The sequence below is a fragment of the Peromyscus californicus genome, unplaced genomic scaffold (genome assembly GCF_007827085.1).
Source record: "Peromyscus californicus insignis strain IS unplaced genomic scaffold, ASM782708v3 Scaffold_5__1_contigs__length_169319896, whole genome shotgun sequence".
In the NCBI taxonomy this organism is placed as follows: Eukaryota; Metazoa; Chordata; class Mammalia; order Rodentia; family Cricetidae; genus Peromyscus; species Peromyscus californicus.
In genome coordinates, this window is record NW_026294573.1 from 62,876,355 (window position 1) to 62,896,872 (window position 20,518).

General features: G+C 41.1%; 1 protein-coding gene across 3 annotated transcripts in view; it reads right to left on the reverse strand.

The window, feature by feature from the left end:
• The window catches only part of Focad (focadhesin), a 287,598-nt gene that overhangs the window by 33,802 nt on the left and 233,278 nt on the right, over nt 1-20,518 (reverse strand). For all 3 annotated transcript variants that reach the window (XM_052717956.1, XM_052717954.1, XM_052717955.1), the window contains 8 exons: nt 19,385-19,474; nt 12,866-13,013; nt 10,791-10,910; nt 9,199-9,321; nt 8,651-8,728; nt 7,961-8,032; nt 6,394-6,496; nt 4,410-4,490 (listed from right to left, as the gene is read on the reverse strand). In XM_052717956.1, the coding sequence (XP_052573916.1) occupies nt 4,410-4,490; nt 6,394-6,496; nt 7,961-8,032; nt 8,651-8,728; nt 9,199-9,321; nt 10,791-10,910; nt 12,866-13,013; nt 19,385-19,474 (815 nt within the window). The remainder of the gene's footprint in view (nt 1-4,409; nt 4,491-6,393; nt 6,497-7,960; nt 8,033-8,650; nt 8,729-9,198; nt 9,322-10,790; nt 10,911-12,865; nt 13,014-19,384; nt 19,475-20,518) is intronic.

The following is a 20,518-nucleotide window of genomic DNA, read 5'->3' on the forward strand; positions in this document are numbered from 1 at the left end:
CTTATTTATTGTAAAAAGTCAAAGGACAAATTACAAGAGTCAGTTCTCTCCTACCATGTGGATTCTGGGCATCAAACTTGGGTTGGCAACCTTTGTGTCAAGTCACCCTACCCACCAGGCTGTCCTGCCTGCTCCTTCATCAAATACTCTACAGTCATTTATAAGTGATAGTTACAGTGACAAATGTGAAATTGAGAAATATTACTTAAAAGTACAAAGCATATCATTTTAGTGACTTTCTGCTGCTGTGAAAGACACCATGACCAAAAGCAACTTGGGGAAGAAAGGATTGATATCAGCTTTTAGGTTTCTTAGGTCTTCCATATCTCCTCTCACGGAAGATTAGAGACAACTGTGCTCATTTATAGGAACAGGTATTAAATTTAGAAATCAGATAATTAGGTATTACACATTTTATGGATGGATAAAGTGCATATGTCATTAACAAGGACATATACTGAACTATCTCAATAGCCATCTCTAGGGTTAATATTCCAGAAAATCTCCTTTTGGTTTTCTGTTTGTTTGGCATTGTTTTATTTATGTGTATGTGTGTGAGTATATACCCTATGAGTGTGGTTGCCCAAGGAAGCCAAAAGTAGTGTTGGAGCCAGGGGTGGTGGTGCACGCCTTTAATCCCAGCACTTGGGAGGCAGAGCCAGGCAGATCTCTGTGAGTTCAAGGCCAGCCTGGCCTATAGAGCAAGATCTAGGATAGGCACCAAAGCTACACTGAGAAACCTTGTCTCAAAAAAAAACAAAAACAAAAGGTAGCGTTGGATCCCCTAGAGCTGGAGTTGTGGGCTGCCTGATATGGGTGTTAGGATGTGAGCTCAGATCCTCTATAAAAGCAGGAAGCACTCTTAACCATTGAGTTATCTCTAGCCCTCTTTGTTTTTGAAACAGGGTCTCACTCTATGGTCTGTGCCAGCCTGGAACTCACTAGATATCCCAGGACAGCCTCAAATCCACTGATCTTCTGGCTCAGTCTCCCAAGCACTGGGATTACAGGTATAAGCCATTCTGCTCAGCCGCTAGCTTCTTCCTTATGCCACTTCTAAATTCAGTGCCATACACGTGTGTTCATTTCTAGTAATGTTTTCCGAGTTGTATAGGTACAATATTACTACTTCAAAATATTTTAAAATGGCACGTGGTTTTGGCAGCCAATTCCCTAAAAACAGGCAACCTTTTGGTATCATCAGTGTGTATTCAGTTCACTAATTCTGCTAGATACTGTCTCAACAAGTAAAGCTCAACATTAGTCCAAAATGACTGAAATTCCAAAAATGATTAGAAATATGAATTCAGATAATTTGTGCATAAACCTAAAACTTACCTACATAGTTCACTGACCAATGTTAATTAGAGGAAATGCCATTCATTGTACTACATAGATTTATATATTTTCCTCAGGTAACACTTCAAAGCCTAATGTAAAGTGTGAGCTTAGAAAGCCTTAGTCACATTCTCCAATGACAGCAAAACAGTCTTGTTATACAAAAATACCTAATGTGGGCATTGGAAAGAATCATTACTTTTATTAAGTATTTTTAAATGTTTTATTAAAGAAATGGATAAAATATCAATGAAGTCTGAAATGGTATAGAATTGATTGAGAAATGATAAAGATCAAAAATCAGAAGGATGAGTAGGAAAGGAGGAAAATCTCAAAATTAGAACTGGGTGTGGTGGCACATGCCTGTGATCTCAGCACTTGGGGGACAAAGTAAGACAGATCAGGGGTTCAAGACTAGCTTTAGCACATATAGAGTTCAATACCAGTATAGTGAGTTCAAGACCAGTCTTTGATACATAGTGACCTTGTTAAAAAAAAAAAAAAAAGACAGACAGGAAGGAAGGAAGGAAGGAAGGAAGGAAGGAAGAAAGGAAGGGAAAAAGATTCCATAATGGGAGGAATTTAATTCTGAGCAAAGACTTCAAGGCTGGAGTACTTGAGAAATTCCCACAGTAATCGAGAATGATGACTACAAATGTTAAGGAATCACACACCTGATAGAAGGCCAACAGGGCCAGGTCCGAGAAGACAGACAGTATCACAGGGTAGACAAAGACAGTTCCTTTCAGAGCCAGGAACTGAATTCCTTAAAAACCAGAGGAGTTCCACTGGCTTGGTATGGCAGTGGAGTGCAGGTCTCCATGAAGGAACGGATGCTCTAACATCACACATGCATTAAGGTGTGAATATAAAGCGTGGCAAGTCCTAAGCCTCAGAAAGCAGTCTGACACATTCTTCTCGGATTTCATGGGCTGTGCTGGAACTCTCCATGTTGCGCTCATTCTAGTGTATGTATGAATCAAATATAACCCTTCACATTTTTTTCCTGTGAGGTATTAAAGTTAAAAATAGTCCACAGAGGCGATGAAGCCGTGCCATCCCTGAAGTGGCCTATCTTCTGCCTGTACCAAGCATGATTTTTATTCTAAAAAAAACATCTCTTCCTCAAAAGAGTTCACTGACGTTGTCATCCTTCCTACCAGCAGCCCCACTGGGCTCTGCTGAGTGACATCCAGACATTTAAACTCAAAAGCTCCTTCAGAAGGGAGTTATTAAAATTCAAATGAGCTGGGCATATTGAAGAAGAAAGCGCTCCTTTGCATGCACACCTCTGCGTTTGGCCATCCTATTCAGTCCCACAGAGCAGGGTCTGGTTTTGTTTTTGTAAATGGGCTTTGGAGGCGGAGGTCAGCCTCCCACGGCCCCCACTCCTCTGGGGTCATCATTAGTAATGTGTGGGCTGAATAGATTTTCCTCTGAATCCAGTCAGCAAACCTGACAGGAAGACAGCCCTCTCCCACAACCTGAAAATGCCAAAAATCCGACTGGTAAGACGGCAGTCTGAAACACGCCAGCAGTCTGCTCTACAGCGGCTTCCAGCGAGGCTGCACACCACGGCAGCTCAGTTCCACCTGAGCAGCTAGCCTACAAACAGAGTCCTGTCTGTGAGCCAGGACTGCAGAATCACAGACCTGCCACAGTGAACCAAGGAGCCCCAGAAGACTTGGAGAAAATTCATTCTGCCAAGAAATATGGATCTGGGAGGCCAAAATAATATGTTATTTGCTAGAAGAGAAAAAAAAATTTTTGAAGACTTTGACTTCAGAGATTTTACTTCATTTCTCATGACAATCTCTCACATTATGATCATTTTTAAATTTTATAAGCTAATGATGAACAATTTAATAAAACTATAATAAAAATATATGGTGCTAATATTATTCTGGCTGAGGAAAATTCTGATGAGCATTTAGTAAGAATTCAACTTATTCCTAATGAAGACATCTCTATTATATCTAGTTTAAGAAGACATAATCCATAGCAATATAATCATTAAACTAATGTGCATATTATATGCAACAGTGTATATAGAACAATGATATAATCATATATCAATTTTTACATGGAAAAAAATTAGGAGCAAACAGTGCTAACTCATAACCCTAAAATAAGAGCATGCATCACAAACTCTAGAGACTAAAGGGGCCAAGCTACAAAAATAGCTCCTGAGATTGCTGTTCCCAGTGGGACATCAAGCAACAACACTTCCTCTTCCAATGGACACATTTTATCTTTCCATGAACTTTATTTATCAAATTGCTCCTTCCAGATTTCTTGCAGTTTTCCATTTTAATTCACTTAAAAACATTTTTTTTCTTTTTAAAATTGGAATGGCCTTGCTATCCTATAGTCACTGATTTGCCCAGGCAGGAAAGAGTGAACGTAGTGAACATCACTGAAAGATGATTATATTAATGGAGCTGGCATGAGCCAGGACACACACAGTGCTAGCAGCCTACACTTCTTCCTCACAACTCTGAGAAGTGGATGGCATGAAAGAGCTCCTCCTTCAGCAACCCTCGTGGCCCTGCTCGGTCAGGTTCTGGTCAAACAAAGGCACTGGACCACTATCTTCTAACATGGAGGGCCACGACCCAGGAGCACGGCAGGATGAATGTGTTCCAAGAAAAAAACACAAGCCAGGAACGGGAGTGAGAGCCTGTGACTCTAGCAACACAGAATGATCAGACAAGGCCAGGGACAAGGGCTACTTCCCAGCGGGCCTGGGATGCAGAGGTCACCTGGATGTGTTTTCTCTACCCATACCACAGTCACTGAAACGGACAGAAAAAGGAATGTGTACCTGGTGCATCTCTACATGTCTACATGGCAGACACAGTTTTCACAGAGCCACCCACAATGAGACTACACAGTTTGCGTATTTACAGAGCGATTCTTTAGTTTTCTAGTCATCTAGGAAGATGGTTTAGCAGAAGACAACATTCACCCCTTCAGACTTGATTTGTTTGATTTTACAGAGGCGTGCTTCAGGCACATACTTACAGAACATGAAGAGAGAATGAGAAAATCCAAGATTTGTGCTCACTTGCCTTTTTTCCCTCCTGTAACGAAGAAGCCAATCGCTGCTCTAAGAAAACTGCCTTCAGGCAAATAGCTGTAGTCAGTAGGAACTGTGGAAGCAGAAAATGATCAAATTAGCTAGTGAACATGGCAAGGCTAATGAAGAAGAGGTAATGATCTCATGCTGCCGTATCAACCCAGAGACAAGGCAGAGATGTTTATGCCATTATTCTCAGCACAGTACTCTGTAGCTGCAGCTAATTCTATTAGATTAAATGATGGCTTTGAGGGAATCGCTTAGGCTATACAGGAAAATCTAAAATGGTGACAAACCTAGGAGAGACTTAAAAAGGAAAGCTCCCTCCCTTGCACACTATCGTATCGATGAGCTCCAATGCAATGGCCTCCTCAGGGTAGGCAAGGGACCTGTTGGGCTTCTGAACTTAGGCACTGTCCTAGAGGCCTTGTTAGGATGCTGCGTCAACTGTATGAACCGAGGAAATTAAAAAAACAGGATTAACAGCACCATCTCTTACTTAAGGTAGAGACCTTTAAGTGATTAACATGTACAAAGAACCAGATGTGGCTGCTGACCTGAACCAGTGAGCCAGTGACATTTCTGCTAGCTGAGTCCTGAGAGTCCCCTAAATCCTTCTCCTCCCAGTCCTCCATAATTGTTTCATGAGACAGTTTTGCTGCCATCAATGGCTCAACTGGAAAACTCCCCTAGGAATGAGTAGCTGTGTTTTCCAGACACACAATGATTCTGTTCCTAAGAACCTGGGTGTAAGCTGACTCACTATTACCTGATTTGAGTACATTGACTAAGTGTTCTGTAATACAACTGTAAGTCTGAACACACACACACACACAAAACCTGGCGTAATGTGTTATTTACCAGGATACTGTGAGAGCCGGGACCTTCAAACCTAGCACTAGCAAAGGTTTCTTACATCACTAAGGTGCTTTTAAATTCCCTTCCCTATGTTAATACGACAATTTCCAGATGTCTACAGTTCATCATGTTGGGAAGGATGTGGACCAAAGTCCTCTGTCAGAAGCTGCAGAGTGACTACAGTGAGGGAAACAAGAATTATAGAAGCCCACATTCCTCGTTACGCTATCAGTAGATGACCTGCCAGGAATACGTGAAACTAAGTTTTAGTGAGGGATCTTCAGTTTCTAAACCTCTGTTGACCAGGCACAAGATGGCCAGTGAGTCAAAATACCGTTCATAAGGATCAAGGGACAGATATATTATGGTGGTTCTTTCTCCAGGAAACCTCCAAGTACAAACATAAATTAAGCACATGGGAATTGTAATGTATTTATTGCTTTTATCAAAAGATACAAATAGAAAGGGCTTTGTTATTTGAAGAGGTAGGATTCCAAACCCTGTGGAGGTGCACATCTTTGAATGTGTTTTGCTCATTACCTTTATAAAGTCATTGGGCAGAAAAATCCCAGGCATAAATAAAGAGACAGGGTTGGGTTTTTTGTATTTTTGGTTTTTTTTTTTTTTTTTTTGAGAAAAAGTCTCACTGTGTAGCTCTCTATAAAGAGATTTTTAATGAAACATAACACCATTACTTTTAGTAAAAATAAGATGTCTGTTCCAAGCTTCAAGGACCTGATTCTTTGTTTATGGACTTGTCACTAAACAAACTCTTAATGTAACTCATATAATATTTCTGAGCCTATTATTTTTCATTTGTAAAATATAGGTACTTGACTGAACGTCTACACTATCCTCTAAGGGAGGCGAGAGAGGAAGTGTGAATGAATATGAGGTATGGAGACCAATAAATCTAAATCCAAAGCACCGCTTTCTGTCATGTGATCCAGAGTACGTCTGGAAGCTCTCTATACTCCATTGCTCACATATAAAATAAAGATCATAACACCCATCCCATCGTGTAGAATTGTTGTGATGCCCAAACCCTTTAGCAAAGTGCAGGGCCTGAGTCAGCCATTCCTTCTTCCAGCTCCAGGATATGAGGACGCTAATCTTACCAGAAGTTCTGCTTTGATTTGAAGACAACGTAGATAGATGAAGATGTCCTAGAAGCCATATTGCATTTGATTGAAGACCAATCACCCCCGAGACATTGATGACCTATTGGTGAAAACAGCAGTTTGGTGATGGGGCAAAATTCAAGCTCTTTTCAATAAAAGGCCACCAGAGAATCTCATTAACCTTGTAGGAGCTAGAGGCTTAGTTGAGAACGAGAAGTTCTACAACAGAATGCTAACATGAGTCTCCTACACTAGACCTGACTCTCCAGTTAGCTGATGAGTATTTGCTGAATGAATGAATCAATGAATCAATGAATCAACCAACCAATTATGGCAGAAAGTACGAGCAATATTCTCAGGCTTCACTGAGCAAGACTGTTCCTAAAAACTGGTAAAAGAAAGCTCAAAAAGGGTCTGGGGCTAGAGCATAGTTGGTAGAGTATTTGCCTCGGTGTGCAAAAGGCCATGGGTTCAGCTTCAGGACTTATATGCCAAGTGTGGTGGCTCATGCCTGTAATCCCAGCACTTGGAAGGATCAGGAGTTAAGTAAGAGTCACCCTTAGCTATACAGTTTGAGGTTAGCCTAGAACACATGAGATCCTGTCTTAAAAGAATTGAAAAAGTAGAAAGAAAGGCAAAGTTACTTCATTATAAAGTATCTCTAAAGATAGAAATTTTAACTCATTCTATTCTTTAGATAATTTCTACCATGATTATTATAATTCATGAACATTTTAAAATAATTGTTTCCAATTCTCCCAAGTTTTAACAACTTAAATTTCAGTAGAATTCTTTTTCTGAGCACATTCTTATTCATATATGTAAAATACTTTTTCTCTGCTCAGAAATTCATGCTTTTCCACAATGAATTACTAAAACATCTTTATGTGCTAAGTATTATAATTAGTCATGTTTTATAAGAATGAAAACAAGTATGCTAAGTGGGAAAAATAAGCTAGAAAGCACCAGGTATAGTAAGAATACCAATCACAAAAACCCAGCTTGGACATGATGCTTAGGAAGAGCAGGACCGCGCACTCAGCACTGCTGTAACACTGGTTCAACTTTTCTCAACCTGTACTTTCACAGTTTATCCAGCAAACTAATGTTTTAAAAATAAAAGTCCTAACAGACAAAAGCCTTCAAAGCAGATGAACATGATTATGCCTCAGCAAGAGTGACAATGACAATTATTTACTCACAAACTCTCATCTGAACTAACGCCATTTGACCATTCTTCCCTGGTGTCTGCCCTGCCCTTTGGCCACCTACTACTTGTCCTTGGCCCAAAAGCTAGATAACCCTTGCAAAGTCAGGTTTAATTTTTAAGATGAATCAATAACAAGTTAACTCAAAAAAGCCAGTGTTCTTTTTTTTTTTCCAGGAGCAGGGCATATTTGTCAATGAACACAGGCCCATACACTACTTCGAAACACCCCATGAACTAAACATGAACGTTAGACTTTCACATTTGCCAGGTAAGACACACCATGACAAGCAGTACGAAAGATAACAAAGGGGGAGATGTGCGTCCCATGCAGAGACTGAAAATTCCTCTGCTTACCTCAGTTAAGGTTCTAATGACTTCATTAAGTCTCGCTTGAAAATGGGCGTTCTGGATGGCTTCTGACTTTAGCTGAAAGAGTGAGCAGAAATGACCCAGGACATGAGCAGTCATCTAGGAATGGGATCATTTATCAGCTCTCAGTATATTTTACACACATAAGTGGTAAACTCCTCAAAGGCAGGGTCCAGGATTTATTTACCATTGATTTCTTAGCATGTTTTCATGGTGGCACATAGCAGTCCCTCAAAAATTTTACTATATTAACAAAGGCATACAATTCAGAACTGTGATAAACTCACACACACTTATGTCCACTGGGATAATGTTTCAGAACAAAACACTTACAAAGATTTAAACTTGAACATTAGAGATGTGAACTGTAATTCCTTATGAATGAATTTTGAAATTTCTTATGGTTCAGTCACTTTCTCAGGCAGGAAAGTCTATGGACAGTCCCCACCTTAAGAGGTTTGATTCCTATAAACTAAACCAAACAAGGAACAAATCTCTACAGAAAGAATTCTCAGCCGAGAGTCCTTTTTCACAGAGCAAGGCACTGAAAGCCCAGAGTAACTATTACCATGACTGCATATTCCTCTTCCCCTAGGCTAGGAAGCTAATGCCACTCTAATATTGCTATGGCTGTGTATTCATTCAGTTCCTTCCCTTTAGAGTTCCTGGCTTTACCTGCATGGCATCCACATCCGATCCTACCAATGCCACCAGACCATGAAGGGCTGCCAGACAGAGCATGGTGGAGGCACCCTGCAAACCAAGAATCAGAACAGTCAACAGCAAAATACTCCTTGGCTTTGAAACCTACACACGTTACTGTTGCACAGCAAGGCCAACAGCTAAAATTATAACACATCCATAGGATCAACACGAAATTGATACTTGACCCCGAAATAACAACAGACTAGAATAAAGGAACACATTAAGGCTGTTAAATCATAGGTGGCTTCTTATTGTTCCTATTTGCCCAGAAAACCGTAACATTGTTTTAAAAGTTAAAGCACTATCAGGTAGTCAGCTTTTAAAAAATAAGACAACCTGTAATGGTTGACAGATTACACTATTTACAAGGGATTAAAGGCATACATGTCTCTTTCACTTGAAATTACCTGTTCATTTATTGTTAAACTATATCTTAGCAGTTCCTATAAAGAATCCAATAAATCAGTTCTTTTTCCTTTATATAACTATATAATAGCATACAGGCGATGACTTTTTACCTCTGTCAGAACAACTCTAATCCAGTTGGGGAGGAGTCTGTTACCCAGGTCTTCAGCTTTTCCATGTCCACACACAGACAAACCGTGAACCAGATTTCCTAATGCCAGTGCAAAGCCTGAAGTCTGGTACAAATAAAAATAGGGGTGAGGGGGAAAAAAGCTATAAATAAGGATTCATAGGGAACATTTATCATACACAAAGCAAAACAAGCATTTCTAGGGTTCCTATCCCTGAGTTTGATGTGGACTTTTACAACAGAGTCTTACTGTAAGGAAGTCTGCTGCTGTGGGTAGTTTATCTTAGGAGAATAATTCTGTACCATTAATTGATAGCTCAATCAATCTAAATTCTCAGAGCAAGGTATGGGTGAAAAGCCCGAGGTTCACCACCCATGGTCAAAATCCACCTCCTAAGCAAGAAAACATTCCACGACAAATGCGGTGTATGAACACTTCTGAGTTTGTTACTGCAAAGCATATTCTGAACATGTAATCACTGAATCACAAAACAGTAACAATGTTACAAAGGCCAGGACTAAAACATGGAGAAATCTTTCCAAAAAGTCAGGCTGGGGGAGTCTACGCATGTGCAATTAGAATTCTTTCTCATTGTCTTAAGCATGGATAGCAGTTTACTGGCATCAAGTACATCCACAGTTGTACGACAATCTTCAAAACTCTTTTCATCTTGAAAAATAAAATCTCTGCTATTAAACCTTCCCACACCCTACCCTAGGGGCAACTGCCAATCTACTTCCTGTCTCTGTGATCTTACTCTAAGGAGGTATCTCACACAAGCAGAACTGGGCAGCAGTTTCTTGTGATTAGCTCATCTCTCTTAGCATTATATACTTAAGATTCATCCAGGTCACAGCACATGTCAGAACTTCCTTTTTAAAGACTGGATAGTATTTAAGAGCAAGCATTTTAAGCATAATTTTTAAGTATCTGAGCTTCCCTGTACGTACTCAGTTATGAATGAAGATTATCTGTCTGGAATTTGCCAAAGTTTGACTTAATCAGAGTCCTCTAAGCATTCATAACTTGATGAGTTTTTGTCGTTATCTTCTCTATCTGCTACACATTTAAATTCCTTCCCCCTCAACACAGTCCCTTGCTTTTCCTGCATTTCATTCTAGCCACGTTTTAAGATTTTTATGAATATAGAGTAATGATTTGAGAAAGAGAAATTAAAAACATTATGAAGCTAGGCACAGTGGTGCATATCTTCGATTCCAGCACTGGGAAGGCAGAGGCAAGTAGATCTCTATGAGTTTGAGGCCAGCCTGATCTACATACTGAGTTCTAGTTCAGCCACAGCTAGACCCTGTCTCAACATCTAAACCCAATCTTTACATTCTCAGACAAATGTCCACAGAAGCTGAGAGATAAAACATGAGAAAGGCATCTGGTGGTCGGTGGCTGCTGGCTACGATGGTGACAGCAAAGCTACGATGGTGACAGCAAAGAGTTTCCAGACTTTCCCCAGTTCTAGATACAACAGAATCCATCCCAGTCTGAGTAATTAGAAGACAGCATGCAACAGCAACATGAAACTCAAGGAGAAAAATCATCGGGGCACATGTTCCAACCTGCTGGTTGTTCTCTACCAACAGCTGAAGCTTGTTCATAATGTCTTCAGCCTCCACGGCCTCGATAATGCCAGCACTGAACGCTGATGTACACACACAGCTAAGTGTGTAGGCCAGGACCTAAGAAGAAAACACAGCCGAAAAAATGTTTGCTCACAGGCAAAAATCAAAGACCTTGGCTTAGGTGCTATAGCTCATCTGTCCAATTCCCCAGGAGGACTGAATTTAGATACAGATACCCCAGATTGGGTACCAGCTTGCTGTCTGGTTTATATTCTGTTTCATAACAGGGTCAAGATGGGGATCATCTTAGACAGGATTTGGAGGCTCAAATGCAAATAGTTACAAGACAAAACCCGGATTCAAATGCGGGTCTCCAGCCTCTAAACCACAGTTGCCTCACAACTCGATGCCCCCACACAGCACGGTCAACAACATCAGGAAGCAGATCTTTACCGGCTAAAAAGTGCCATGCACGCCACCCCAGACTCCCAGGAGAGGCTGGTCAAGATGTGAACACAGCTGTTTCCGTTCCCTCGGAGGGACTGAGAGCACGCCGACCAGGAGTGCAGGCTTGGGAGCTGGCTAAGTTGTGTGGTACTGAGGGTTTCGCTGTTGGTTTTGTTTTTACAGTTGTCAGGGTATAGGTGTGAAAACTTTGTCAGGAAATGAATGAGGACAGAAACAAATAAGTAAATAAAAACTGATAATGAGAGCAGAGATAATACTTGGGAGTCTTCTAAACTTACATCTGCAGGGTCAGTAAGTTCGAGAAAGTCAGTTTCTGCAAATCTCTTCCTGCTACCTCCCATGTTCACCATAAAACCCTTTCTTCTAATGCTATTCAGATTAGGAAGAAAGTTCAACACCCAGTGCTGGCTGATGTATAAAATTACAAGCAGCAGCGCCTTTAATCCCAGCACTTGGAAGGCAGAGGCAGGCGGATCTCTGTGAGTCCGAGGCCAGCCTGGTCTACAGAGTGAGTTCCAGGACAAGCTCCAAAGCTACACAGAAAAACCCTGTCTCGAAAAATAAAAATAAATAAATAAATAAATAAATAAATAAATAAATAAATGCAGCTTCCAAAGAAGAAGCCAGTTAGAAAACATCTGAGGAGGGGCTAAAATACTTTCTGAAGGACTTATGAATCCAAACATCACAGCAGACAAAAGCATCTGTTACAATAACCTTGTCTTCTTGAGTAATCAAATGGTTCTTTCTTCTTTCACACACACACAATATTTGTAATAATATACACACACATATATTTGTAATTCATGCTCCACACTACTTTAAAAATAGAAATGCAGTGCATACCTAGAACAAAACTTCAGTCCTCTGTGCCACAAAGAAATTCCCCAACAACAAGGCCCATTGCTGAAAGCATAGGAGCTGAGCGGGGAAACACAACAGCCATTATGTACCCATCAATAGCTTGTGGGCAGGCCGGGAGAAAATAGAATCTTCTCTAATGAGAGGGAGAATGTGGCCCGGCCATAAGGTCACCCCTGCCCCTCCCAAGGGCGGGAGCAGGCAGTTCAGCTTTACCTGGGTACAGCAGAGAAGACATGACACATGCCTAAAGCACCCCAGCTAAACATGGGTCACACATGTCAATAGTGTCATACTAACTCTTTGCATACTCTTCTGTCATATCAGGATGGGAAAGAAGTTTTTACCAAATATGGTAAAGGGAATTTCCTCAATAATTTTTCATACTAGTGGGCACTTATTTGTGGTTTCTTAAGCTTGTTTCTGGCTTGTTTTGAAAAGTCACATTTCACTTGAGGACAATTCTGAAAACCCTCAATTTAACCTCCAGAAGCTGCAGTTCTTGGGAAGTGCTGATAGTGATGCTGCCTGGGGTTTCTGTATTCTCTAACGGTTCTTATCTCCTACACCACATTTAAGTCTAAGTGCAATTTGGAGGCCTCATGACATAACTTAGGTGGCTCATCACTCAGATTTTCTCCTTATTTGCAGCTGTAACAGAAAGTTTCAGTTAGAGGGCTACAAAACCTTGAGGCGAAGAGAGCAGAAGAAAGCAGAGAAGGTGAAATGGACCCACGTCCTACCTCCTGGAATGTCCTGCTCTGGCTCCCACTGTCATCTAGGTAGGCAGACAGCTTCCGCAGAGATGCTGCCACATGAACTCGTGACTCCGTGTGGCTGCTGTGGCTCATGAGGGACAGGGCAAGTCCAACTCCCAACACACAGCCGGTGCTTGGATGCCAAAAGAGACAGTGTCAGAATCCCACACAACATGACTGCTCCACACTCACACAGGAGCTCCTGGTGCTCTGAAGCTGAAGTGAGAGGGCCAGGCTCGACTTCCGCCTGGTTCAAAGTGCACTGTGACTTCTGACATGTACCCCTGACCTCTTTTCTCAAAATGAAGAGTTTATATCAAAACAAATATGCAGCAGGGTTGGGGCTGCAGTTCACCAGTAATGCACCTGACTTACAGGCCTATGGCTCTAGTTTCAATCCCCAGCAGAGGCTTAAAAAGAAGACACACACACACACACACACAGACACACACACACACACAGAGACAGAGGGAAACAGAGACAGAGACAGAGAGACCCTCCCTATACAAGAAGACACACACACACACACACACAGACACACACACACACAGAGAGACAGAGGGAAACAGAGACAGAGACAGAGAGACCCTCCCTATACACACACCCTAGCACCATCAGCACCAACAACCAAACATCAGATATCCCACTGGACAGAAACAGAAAACACCGAGCTTGACTTAAACTGGTGAGAAACAGCTCTATTTCGGCCCTCACAGAAATGCCACGATCCTTCCCTCTGGCTTGTGCTCTTACACTATGGTTTATTTGCACAAGGAGAGATGGACTAAATTCCAAGGTGGGCACTGAGGAGCTGTGGTTCTGGATGGGAGCAGGGCAAGGCACAGTGGTGCTGAGGGCTTGTGTTTCCCAGTCAACTCCAACAACTGGAATCTCTTTCTGAAAGAAACTGTGTATTCATCTGTGCACAATGACATTAATCCTTCTTTCCCCTCTGATCTCCCAGAGTACCACTGGGTCAGAAGGGAAAATGGACAAATGACAGGCTTGTCAAAAGTTACCCCGTGTGACAATTCAATTGGAATCTGGGGCTTTGTGTCCCAATCCGCTGAAAGGACACATACCATTTAAAGAAAAGAACTTTATCAAGAAACGTCAAGTTAGCATACCACAGTGCATCTGTGGCCATATTTTCCCTTGTAAAGTGTTTCTCATTTCTGTTGCTTTTTAACTGGAGGTAATGCTGAGCATTTCAGAAAACATGCTGGTGCTGGTTGGACACCCCTCTCGTCATGATATACACAGCTGAAGCAGGCATTCCAGGGCTTTTCTCCAATATCCATATGGAAAGCAATCTTTCTCTTACATGACGTCTGTGTCTTTGGCTGGCATCAAGACTCTTCCTATGAACACTCAAGTAACACACCCCCAAATAACTCTGTGTGAACAGTGTCCACACCTGAGAGTAGATACCTGGAGGAAGAGATGGGCTTAGAGATGTGCTCAAGATCACACAGGAAGCTTTCAGAAGAGCGCAACCAGAAAGAGGAGACTTCAGTCCCCAGCCTTGGATTCCATTTGCCATGCCCAAGGCCCCTCTCAGGCCCTGCATGATGTCATGATGGCAAGAAGACAACTAACTGCTTTTCTAGTTTCTGTTGCATAAGGAGCAGCACAGGGAGTCCTGTGTGGAGAAGCTAACTCAGCCCACATCCTTCAGGCAGCATTGCTGTCCCAGAGCACGGGAGCCTAACAAGTTCAACAGCTAATGCACTTCCCAGCAGCCAAAATCAACACCTAGCACCCTGGCACCCCACGACTGCACACTTTCAGGCCAGTCACATCTCCTGAGGAAGGTTACTCTTGACTAGGATGGAAGCCTTTGTTTTAACTAGGAATCTAAGGGGAAGGTTTTTAGCTATCTTTCCATACTGACACACGTAAAACTGAGAAAGAATTAGACAAAGGTATAACTAGACACAATTTGATTCATGTTTTGACACACTTGACCATGGCTCTCCCTTTGACTGCTTACTATTGTTATTAATTATTAGTAGTAATTGCTACTTATCCTTCAGATTTCAAATGGTTCTTCCTTGGGACCCCATCCCAAGCCCAGCAGGGAATCTCTTTAAAACTCTCCCATAGCCCCTGTATTAGGTTATATCCTATAATTTTAGTTATAAATTATGAAGAGGGATTATTTGTTCTCTAATTTCGAAGTTTTATGATGGTGGATATCTTTTTTATTTTCCCTCAATACAGTATCTTCAGCCCACGGTCTTCACGGATACATGGCAGCACTAATTCAGAACTTGCTGGATGCTAAAGAACCGGCCAACCGAGTTTTATGAGTGTTGGGCGGACACTACAGGAATACCTACAGGAAAAAAGGGGGACACACATGCACACGTGCACAGTTCCTGATGCCTCTGTTCAGCTGGAAGCAAACGGAACATATTATATAAGATTCAATCAGGAAAACTCAATTTCTGTTTCTTGCCAAACTAGGTGAAGAAAGATGGATATTGTATTTGTATGGACAGATTATTTCTCTCAAAGCTCAAATAAAAATTGGGGTTTATTGTTCTCAGTGAACAAGCAATTTTATAGAGTCTACTTTTCAAGGTGTTCTGGGCTGAAGTTCTCCTACAGCACCTCAAGGGACACAGGCATAAAGGTTTAAAAGGGACATGTGACTTCCCAGGCCAGAGTTCTAAGGCACTGTTACAACTCTATTCAGGACTGCAATGTTAACTGCCTGTCATATCATATGAATATATAATCTAACTCTGTGTGTGCATGTCGATATACATATGCTGAATATCCTTAATAAGTTACATACCCTCAGCCTATATCTTGAGTTTTAGCCTTTCTCTTATGATTTAAATAACCCATTGACCTTTTAAAAGGTTTCCATGTTTTCCCCCCAATTTTTAGTATGTACCTAGAAAATATTCCTCAAGCTTTATTCCTTTCATTTCAAATCTTCTACACCTTAATGTCCTAAGTCTTAAAAATGACTCAAAATGATTAGTTCACTATTTCTACCTACTTAACTCATACTAGAATCTTCTGGATATGTCTGCCAGCTGTAAACCACAAATGACTTGGGCAGAGGCAGCTTTTATGTATTCTGCACACTGAAAACAAAAAGGAGCTAAGGGTTGGTACCTCCAACAGCTAAAATAAAAACAAATGGTATCATTAGACATTCAATTGTGCTTTTGGAATTGCTAGCATAAATATTCTACAGGAATTCTGAAAACTTTAAAGAGAATTTTAACTCCAAGGCTCTCTGGGCCGGAGAGATGGCCCAGTGGGTAAGAGTGATTGCTGTGAAAGCCAGAGGGTCTAGTCCCAACACTCACGTAAAAGCTGGGCATGATCATGTGAGCTTGCAACTTCAGCAGGAGGAGACAAAGACAGTCAGATCCTAGGAACTTGTTGACAAGCCATTCCAGCCAAAATAATAGGCTTTAAATGCAGTGAGAGGCCCTATCTTAAAACACACGATGAAGATCGATAATGAAGACACCTAGTGCTCTCCTATGCATTCACAGACTAAGTGCATCCATGTTCATATGCGTGCATATGCACACGAGAGCGTGCGCACACATACACACACACACACACACACACACACACACACACACACACACTCTGCACAGTTATTTGAATATCATATCACAGTATATTAAAAAGATCATCATCGCTGGGTAGTGGTAGTGCACACCTTTAATCCCAGCACTCAGGGAGGCAGAGGCAGGTGAACCTCTGCGAGTTCAATGCCAGCCTGGTCTACAGATGAGTTACAGGACAGCCAGAGCTACATAGAAAACCCTGTCTCGAAAAACAAAAAAAAAAAAAAAAAGATCACCATAAAAGAATACCCAGTTCTGATATTCGTATTGTCATATCAACTGAGATAGAATAATAATACTTTTCTAAGCTAACCAAAAATGAATCTTGAATTGCCTAGCTTATTGTTAGCAATACACAGATTAGGTACAAGCCATATAATAATTAGTTCTAATAACAGTTAACATTTGTATAGCGCTTTGCCCTTTACAAAGCACAATTTAAATGTTATTGTATTTGTAACAGCTCAATAGTAATTAACCAAAGCGCAGGTCATTGATGGATAGCATGACCACAATTAGAGCTGTCAGGACTGCAATGGCAAAAGGATGACCACTAGGTGGCAGCAAAATGTTAGCGATAAGACTAGACACCCCAGCCCAGGTGTTCCACTCAGCAGCTCATTCATTGAATCAAGGAAGCATGGTGAATTTGTTCTGGCAGAATTCTATCACATGAGGGAGCACACCCTGGATCATCTACTAACCACCTCTCAGTAATGCTTTCACTATCTCACTGGAGGGGGGTTTGTCCTAAACCCTGGCAATTTCTTTAGACAGAGGAATACTTTATGCTATACGCCAGGCATTAAGGCCTGCGCCAAGTAATAGTGAACAACATCTGCATGTCGATGATGATGATGATGATGATGATAATGATAATAATAATAATTCCATAGTGCCAGGTATCAAACTGTTTTCTTCCCACGGAACTGTGTTCTCTGCACTGTATTATACAAGACAAAGAAAATTAGTTTTTAATTCAGAGGTCCTAGGCCCATTTCTTAATTCTTCCACCTAAAAGTCATAAAGCATGTGACTTTGAAAAAGTGTCAGCTCAGAGACTTGGTTTCTTTACACAGCAAACTGATGAGGAGTCCCGCCTGGATCTCTCTCGGTTGTGATTAGGATTAGTACCCGGGGTGCAGATAGGAAAATGCAGCTGCTCAACAAGTTCCAGAGGAATCTGAGACAAAGAAAGAACTTCATCCTGGACTGACACCCAGGAAGCCCCAGAATGAGGAAATACTGAGCTCCACTAACGGTAGGAATACTGAAGTTTGGATAGGAGAGGGGCAGGCTGTGTGGATGCCTGGACCTTTCACTGGGCTCCGATGGGCAAGCACCTTTCTCCCCAATGAGAAGGTGTTTCACATGGGCCTGTCCTACACTCCTCCGATGGACTGGTCTCCCGTCCAGACCCACTCTCAATACTGCTCCTCACTATGAAGATAAGAAAAAGGAAATGAGAATCTTATCAGTCATAAAAATAACACTGAAGGTTAAATATACTTAGACGTGACCCTTTAAGCACATAAACGCCTATTCCAGAGATTTGGTCAGCCCCAGTCTGCCTGGAGCAGTATGGGAGCTGTTCTCCACTGCTGCAGTTGTAAGACCTTGCAGTGTTGAATTGTAAGCTTTTCTACAACATTCTAATATCCTGATCCATGGCTACGGTAAGTACCTTGGGAGGATGGGTAAAAGAAGAAAGGAAAGGTCGGGGGTTGGTTATTAAGACAAAAATAGCAATGCACATATCAGACTCAAAATCTCAACCTGTCATTTGATCCAAATAATAACCACATTCTTACCCTTCTCAGTAATCATTTTCTATATTCAGAAGACTCCAAAGGTGCCATTAAACTTCCTTCCCGTATTCACACCACACACGAAAGATGTCACAAGCTCCTGAAGGATCTCTTGATGAACTGGAGGTTTCTATTTAGTTTTACCCTACCTATAGACAAAATCTCATCACCGCCACCTACTACAGAGACTACCTTTATTTGTTATAAAAATCCTCCACAAGCTTCCCTTTATATGGCTACTTTGCTATTCTTTGTTACTCTGAGCCTAACAAGCTAGACGGTATAGATGCACAACAGAAAAGGATAAACTATTTGTGCTAATCTATTGTGTTTTCTAGAAACAGTGGACCCCAGAGGATTCAAACCTAAGATTCTAAAACAGAAATTGAAAAAGGTACAAGCTGTTGTTGACAACATTCCACAAAGCCTAATCAAATCATATTATTCACCCATATAAGTCATGGAAATTAGATTAGAGATTAGATGTATAACAGTAAATTCAACAGTTTTTACATTCTGATTCTCTTATGATTATTTTCATATTTGTTATCTTTCAATATTAGAATGAAACCATAAAATTTAAGATATTTAGTTTTCAAGAATAATACTCTTAAAAATACATGAGGTCCAAATGGGGGCTGGAGGAAAATCCACTCCTGTTAGACTGTGGACCCCAATATAATAAGTGGTCCTTTCCATTTGATTCCTCAGCCCACAGTTTTACAGGGAAATTCAAACCATCAGAAGCTCTCTTTGCCCACTCATATTCAAATAATTTCAGCTAATCTTGAAAAAAAGGTTAAGTGAGGTATCCTGGTCACCAGATCCATGCCTCATGTACAAGTACAAAACAAAACTGAAGTTTGGTAACAGGAGGATTAAGCTGCAAAATTGCTCTGCATTTAAGCAAAACATCCACCGATGACATGGTTTTAGAACAAAGTTTTCAGTGCAAGATTCTTTCCAACTGTCACTTTAAACTCTATGCAAAGGAGTTCAAGTTCAGATCCTGCAAACACTTCACCATAGCATTCAAGGCTTGCTGCAAGAAGCAAACCACCTCTAAGCATTGGTTATGAAAGGAATCAACATACTTGTATTCAAGACTGGGGTCAAAACAGCAGTTTTCCAGGGAATCCAAGGATTTCATCAGAAGAAGGTTCATCTGCTGACCAGACATGTCACTGGATAAGGAGACAGGGATAATGGATTATTACTAATCACGGAACTGCTCAAAGGACATGACATTTCTGGGAGTATGAGGCTCAGTGGTAGAGTGCTTGCCTAGTATACACAAGACTCTGGATTTGATCCCCAGTACCACAAAACAAACAGAATGCATTTTAGTCCAGAGAGATGGCTTAGCAGGCAAGAGTGCTTGTGTCTAACACATACACAGAGCCTGCTGATCCGACGGTCCCCAGCACCAACAGTATGGAAGGAGCCAAATGATCCCCACAAGTTGTCCTCTGATGTGCACAAAGCATACATGTCCCCCACACATACGCAAATAAATACACGTTAATAAAAAAGCCAAAATGTTACGAAGGAAATCTTTTTCTGTCAATATCTACTGGAAACATCAGCATCTCTTTATATATAATAAGGTAGTAACAATATTGGTGATTCAAATGCTCATTTTGTAGACAGGGGAACTAAGAAAAATTATTCAGTAATTAGGTTTTTGAAGAGTGTAACCAATTACAAACAATAAACTTACTTTAATTTTTCTCTTTGTATTTAAATTTTAAACCACTGAGGAGCAAAATTTCAAATATTTCTAAGAATGAAAAGTGATGCTTTTATAGAAAATTTAATGAAACTATGAATACAGTTATCTGTAGATGTAACCAACCTTCTTATTAAATAAGAAACACAGAATCAATGCAAAGAAGAAAGCCAAGAGGTCAGAACTAAGAGCTAAAACCTTACCCTTCCTCCTGCAGTGGTCCTACCTCTCCGAACCAGAGATACCCCTGTGTTAAAGTCTTTATATAGAGTTCCTGTCCTGCCTTCTCATTGGTTGTAAACCCAACCACATGACCTCCTCCTCACGGCCTGTCTGTATAGGCCTCCAGGTTTTCCATGATTGGTATTAAGATTAAAGGCATGTGTATCCAATAATGGCTGTATCCTTGAACACACAGAGACTTACCCAGCTCTGCCTACCAAGTGCTGGGATTACAAGAGTACGCCACCACTGCCCTGCTTTCCTATGGCTTGCTAAT